Below are 7,000 nucleotides of genomic sequence, written 5' to 3'. Positions count from 1 at the left end.
ATTGTGATAGAGGGACACAGGTGAGATGCGCGAATCTTCCACAAAACAGTATACCAATAAGTTAGTAAAAAAAAGAAGAAGAAAGTAACCGATTAAAATTATTTAATACAATAAAAATTGTGCAATTTGGAAATCTTTGAAAATGACAGAGATCGATTTGGTACAAAGTTCTTCTCGAATTACCATCCGTTTTCCTGTCATCAGCATGATCAGGGGAGAAAGCTACGCGGTTAGATTTTATTCTCATTCAAGTTCAATCTGTTCCATCTCGGAGAAGTGGTGATTCGAGCGATAATCTTAAATTTTGCAAGCATCGACTCGTGTACGCGCTGCTGCCCGTCCGTTCTTTCTTCAATTTCCCAGGTCCGCGAAATTGAAATTGGAATCTGAAATTTAAATGCACCGCCCCGCGACGCGGGCGGGGAGTGATATTCGACGATCGTCGAGGAAGGTTAAAGGAAATAAAAGGAAAACTGTTGGGATCGCTCCAATAAGCAACAGCAAGATAATTGCTTCGCTGGCGAGTAAAGACGTCCCGGTTTCCGTTATTGGAATTCTTTTTTTTTTCTTCCCTCCCTTTTTTATTTTACTCTTTCTTCTTCTTCTTCTTCTTCCTTCTTCGTTGTTCTCGATATCGGTGATAATGGAATTGCCACGTTACGAAAGAACTAGGTCCCCTCGAGTAGCTCTTACCGAATTATTTCGCGCGATAGAAAGAAGTATTTAACAATTGTTCATTTTCTCTCTACCTGTTCTGTCCTTAGATGCTCATAAATTTAGACACTTGTCGTCTTCACGCCGAGTTCTCTGTCTTGCTACGTAAATGAACCCCTTGGTGACCGAATTATATTTTTTAAGAATTTCTTATTTACCCACCGATTAAGTTGAGATCAATTTTTGTTCGAGTACTCAAGTGGCCACGAAAGGGTTAACAACGGGCACATATTCTTGGAAACTCAGGACCAAATTTTTATCTGACATCTCATGTTGCGTAGAAATGTTCGTGAGATCACTTTTACCCTTTCCTTGAAGATCACAGAGGCCACAGTTGTAGCTCTAAGTCTTGAATAAAGGTGACTTGCGATAGCACCCAATCAAGGTTTATATTTTAGTTCATTTAAAAGATAGTTCTACCCACACAGAACCAATAAAAGTTTGGAGCTTGCAGAGACAATTCTCACGAGTCTCGCAGAACAACTTTCAGCTGAGGACAACCGAGTCAATCTCTCCAGAACGTACACCTTGTATCATAGTTTAAATACACACAACGGTATTCCAAGTAACTAAAATTCCTTAACCGTATTCCTCCTTCGAAATTCTCCTGCGCCGTTAATTTGGCGTAATAATATACGTCCAAGAGTATTTATTACCCACGTGAGTTTCTCCTAACAATTTTGAACGCGTGGACAATATATTACCGTTCACGTTTGTTTCATATTTAAAAATTATTTGCGTTGTTTTTGTAACTATCTCAAAATTTTAATACGTAAAGGCGAGTAATTCTGTTGTGTGTTGTATGAGAAAACTGCCTTTTCAAACTGCGCAGTTTTCTATGGGTTTTTAAACTTTTAGTTACATACTTTATAGTTACAGTATGATTAACAAGGGAAAATTCCGAAGTGATAATCACAGATTTTCATGAAATTTGCGTATGATGTAGTTCTAAAAGAAATATTCGACACGTATTTTCTTTTATCCACCATGGTTCACGTTGAGATGGTGAAAACATCCCTCAAAGTTACGGTGTCTAGATCTATTTGGTCGAATATCTCCACGAACTTAAAGATAGAGCTTTTATTACTTTTCAAGCAATTGCACTCTTACTGATTCAGAACAACAGAAGGCTGGTCATCCAATAATTTTTCAATATTCTGCAATTAAATATTTAAAACTGATTTAAAAGTCTGTTGATATTGCAATGTTTAAGAGTTTTCGATTGTTTTGTTATTTATGAGTATTTAGAAACCTTCGATTTTCTTTAGTATCTTCGATGGAATTCTCTTGTCCATTAAGAAGATACAATACTGTATAGAATTGAACAACATAGAACATTTTATTTCAAGTACAAGTAAGGCTGATAATGTTGATCGTTATGGAAATGCTCCTTTGCTCTCTGCAGAGATTTCCTCTTAATTAAGAATAAGAGAAAGTGCTTTCGGTATTAAGAAAATCCTCTTAGAATTCCCTATCTACTATCTTTCAAGTTGCCTCTATCTTATTAAATTTATTCTCATTAAATAAGTTTTATTTTTGCACGGTGTTACCGAGAGCTAGCTTCGAAACATTATTAACTTAAACGAGCTTAATTTTTTTTTTTAATTTTACGTTATTTATCAACGATTAGAAGAATTCTATTGGTGTACAAGTGCCTGAAATGATATTATTTACATATTTTGCATGCTAGAAACATTGTAGTTTGAAAAAGTAAATTTTGTAATATTGTCTTTTCAAATATATCATCAAGCAGAAATTGTCTTTTTCTTTTTAAATTCGCGACTTAGCAATTAGAATTTCTTTAACGAATTCAACTTATAAGTCATAATACCAGTTGTTCCTGTGTTGTCAGAAAGTAATTCCAAAATATTCCGCGTTTTAAACCAGCATATAATATTATCAAACGATTTTTCTTTCCTCGCAAACTCGCAAATTTCCACAAATCAACTTTCTCTTGTCACGCGACTACAATACCTAGTCTAGACGTGAAAAATTCTTAGCCACGTTCTCAGCTGCAATTAGCTGTCATCAAGTCTCCGGAAGTCGCGAATGAATCCCTCTTACGAGACATTCTTTCGTCGCGGAAATTACGAAATTGCTCTTCCCGACTCGAAACGTCCTTCCCCTGTCGTCGTCGACGTCGACGACGTTGTATGCACAGGATAATTTGTATCCTCGTATTCCCGGCACTCATTGAAACGAATTCCCCGGAATTCGTCTGACGTTACATTAAACCTCACTGGAAAGTTCGGTTGTTGCTGGCGCGGCAGTTTTCTCCGGATCTTAATTACTATTATACTTTTACGGTCGCATCAAGTATTCTTTCTTATTTCTTACAGAGACTTCCAGACTGGCATGAAGTGCATCCAGACGTACACGTTCGACTGCATGCAGGAGAAACAAAGGGAGCACTTCAACTTATTGTACGCGGGCACCAACCAGGTGGTCATGGAGCTGTGTCAAGATGGCCCTTATCAGGACGGTAAGTTGAATAACTACGTTGTTGCCGTTACGCTGCGCGATGCAATTAGAGGGCGGCTAGTCGTCTCAATGCCTTTGAAAAAGACATCGAATATGTAGTTGTAGTAATAATTTTCGATGTTTCCTTTTCGGGTTCGCAATCCTCTCCTTTCCTTTCCCTATCACTTACAATCTCTTGTTCGTATTACCGAATACTTAATTACCTACTACCCTTTTCTTAGAAGGCGGCTTGTCGTCTCAATGTCCGTGAAAATGTAGTAGTAGTAATAATTTTCATTGTTTCCTTTTGGGATTTACAATCCTGTCCTTTCCTTTCTCTATATTTTGCTCTATTTCTTACAATCTCTTGTCCTTATTACCTAATACCTAATTTTTTACTATCTTTCATTCATATATTTTCCTTCTTTCTTTTCTTCACATCGTTTCGCCTTCTTTCCTCTTTCCTTTTTTCCCTTTTTTTCCTTCTTTTTTAAAGGAAGAATAAAATTATTCCTAAATTTCCAAAAGCTTCTTTTTTCCCCCTTCGGTTGTAATAATAGATGTTAAACTAAATTCTGGTAAAATTGAATTATACACCTTTAGATGACCAAACAGTCGAAATAAATGCTGATATAAAATTGGATCCCCTTCTCCTAATTTTTTTTTTTTTAAATATTAGCCTATGCCGCAGTGGAAATTTATAATTAAACAAAGATAGTGAAAGTTACGTAGCTTCAGGTTGATTGTGATATTAGTTAGGATCTTATTTTCAGAGGTTTTGTAATAAATTCCAGAGATTAATCGAATTTCTTTTATTATGCCATAAAAAGAGTCTATTGAGATTGAATTTTATATCAAACTATAAATTCTAAAATGTATTTTGAAATTAGCTTAGGCGAAAGTAACGTTTTTCTATTTATTTCGATTTATTTTTTCACATGAATATTTCCTGATTTTCACGCGGTTTTCTCTTTGTGCTAATAATCTCACAATTGCTGTTAATTTATTAGTACGAGCGCGTTTGAATGGTAGAAGCAATTATAGTCGCTTATCCGAGGAATAAATTAACAAGACCCTTCAAGTGGAGGTATTTCTCAAATTGGGCTTTCGTACGTGTAATTTAGCTCACGTTTCTTTGCTTAGGAAACAGTAACGCTTTTGATTACTCCAAAGCTATTAACTAATTATTCGTAGTTGTGATGTTGGAAGCGATGTTCGATTCGTTGTATGTGTTGGTTTGCTCCTCTATTCTCAAGCAATTAACGATATCTCCATATTGGCTTCTGTTTGTTTAGTTCCTTATTTTACCACGACAATTATTGCTTTATTAAAAGAAAAAATTGAAATCCAAATATACAAATAATATTTCGAACTTAACTATATTTAAAGTATTAATATATAATCGAAGGATCTACCTTTGAATTTTAAACAATTTTTATTAATTTGCAGTAGTCACAAATACACCGCAAAAATTATACACGTTATTTTATAGAAATTTAAAAAAAAGAAAAATGATAATTTATCTTCCGTTTCTCTTGAAAATTCAAAACATTCTCTTCAATTGTTCGAATTTTATTTAACCACAGAAAGAGAACAGCTTTTCATGGAGAGAACAATTAGAATAAAAATTCCTGCAGGCAAAATCCATTTACAATTACCGATTCCTTTTCTGTCTCTCTCTCTCTCTCTCTCTCTCTTCCGTGCAAAATATTCCACGAGGTGGAAAAAAGAAAATATGAACTACATAAACTTGAATATCTGCCGAATACAGAAATTTTATGCTCAAGTAAAGAACGCGTTAACGAGTCACTGGCACGAAACTGTTCTTTCTATCACATTTATTCATTTGCTCAGTTCATCGGTTGATTTACATTCTCGACTGAATGTCGTTCTTTGAGCCCGGCCGTCGTCGTTCGTTATCGAATCAAGCTCTTTTCACAACGGCGTGTCGTTCTTAATCCGGAATTTTCAGCTTGTGTATAACCCGGACCCTGAAATGTCCATGAATCCATTCAAATCTAGACAGGGCAACAATCCCGATATTCCCCTAATCTCGAGAGTGCAGAATGCGTTATTGAGGCAAGTATCTCATGGTTCACCTCTGCTCCTTATCCCATCGATATCTCGAAATCTGTTGAACGGTCTTCGAAGATCGAGGGAATGCTTGCATGGAGAATGTCCTGGAATTACAAATCGATATTTAGCAACTAATGGAATGTTCTGGAAGAAATTAATTAAATATATTAGTTTTATAGATATAAATTGCGTTCCTTTTTTTTAAATAAAATATGTGTATTATTTACATAAGATATTTAAATTTCTAAATTTGTTGACATAAAGTTTACATTTCCATATTTTCTTGGCACTATTTCTGAAAATGTGAATAAAAGTAATTACAATAGATCTGTTTTTAATTAAATATTAATTGATTTTATATATAGTCATTCAGATTGTTTCTTTGTTTAACCCTTTCGCTACGAAGACTGTATATATACGTTCATCCAATATACATATGCAATTTGCTAAATTATTTTCGCTCCTCACAAATTTCGATTATCATGAAACAGTTGATTTTCAATCATACCTAATTTATTTTTATGCCAACGTCGAAAAATACCTGTTTTGTCCAGTATACAGCACTTTTTATCTCAAACGTGCCGCAGCGAAAGGGTTGCAGCTTCACGAATAAACAAATCGTGCAAATTAATAAAAAAACGAGGCACGTAAGCGACGAATACAAAATTTACCGTAATAAATATTGTTAACAGTAAAAAATTTCACCCATCGAACTACGAAATTTCAAAACTTTCATTTCGATACTGTACAATTTTTTACCCAGAAATTTCTTCCGGTTAACAATTCAACATTCCGTCCACCCTCGCTGTTAATACCATCGTAAATATATAATATATTCACAGGAGCGCGTAATAGCTGTTCGATTTTACGTTCGGCCGGCTAACGCGTTCGTCATGCTAGGAGAAATTGCTTATCGTTCTTGAATGCCACGGGCGAATACATTGTCGATATTCGTGTAATCTCGAGAGTGCCGAATACATTATTGACTCTAATGGCCAATGGATTTGGACCGCGTGCAGATTATGCACGGCTTCGTAGACGTATCGTGAAACTCGCCGTGCAATAATCACAGAATGCGTCTTCCGTGAGATTTCAATTTGACGGAGGTACGAAGTTACGACGATTCTCCAAACATCGCCGTCCCTCTTTTCTACTTACCTGCTCTCAATTTTACGCAAATTCTCCCCGCACACATTTCACCCAAGAATTTTCCCAAGCTTTCTCGGTTCTCCTTCCTCGATTTTCCGCTGTTTCAAGTTTCGCGGACGGCACTTGGCATCGTGCGGGACTACATAATGCATCTTTGCCCGTGACGTTCATTTATTTGCTCAATTACACTGAGATTTGTCTGAATCCAGCCGGCATTACCGGGACGTGTACTCTGTTTAAGGCTCGTTCTGCTGTGTTGGTCACGTTACGCAGTTCCCAGATTTTCGTTCTAACGTTAATCGATTTTCTAAGCAGTTGTTCCAGTGTTCAAACGGGAAGTAAAGTGGATTATCTCGGTCGTTCTAGTTGAGCGAGATTAGAAGGTGTTAACATTTTTCCGGAGTATCGTGATTGTTAGGTTGAAAGTTTGTTTGCAATTTCGAACGGAGATAAAAATGTTGTATTTTTTAGTAGGGAAATGTTAGTTTCGGTACATTCGACGTTATATGCTTATCCTTTTCCCAGCGTGATTTATTTCGAGTATTCTAATTTTTATAAAAATTTTACCGTTTTTTTTTTTGTACTTGTGTGTCAGCAGCTG

General features: G+C 35.9%; 1 protein-coding gene across 1 annotated transcript in view; it reads left to right on the top strand.

Annotated features, from left to right (window-relative positions):
* Positions 1–7,000, top strand: part of LOC108573167 — a 73,075-nt gene that overhangs the window by 48,927 nt on the left and 17,148 nt on the right. The window contains exon 3 of the mRNA XM_017935556.1: positions 3,054–3,196. Coding sequence (XP_017791045.1) covers positions 3,054–3,196 — 143 coding nt within the window. The remainder of the gene's footprint in view (positions 1–3,053; positions 3,197–7,000) is intronic.

Source organism: Habropoda laboriosa, unplaced genomic scaffold (genome assembly GCF_001263275.1).
Source record: "Habropoda laboriosa isolate 0110345459 unplaced genomic scaffold, ASM126327v1 scaffold124, whole genome shotgun sequence".
In the NCBI taxonomy this organism is placed as follows: Eukaryota; Metazoa; Arthropoda; class Insecta; order Hymenoptera; family Apidae; genus Habropoda; species Habropoda laboriosa.
Note: the sequence above shows the minus strand (reverse complement) of the source record. Positions and strands in the feature narration are given on the sequence as shown.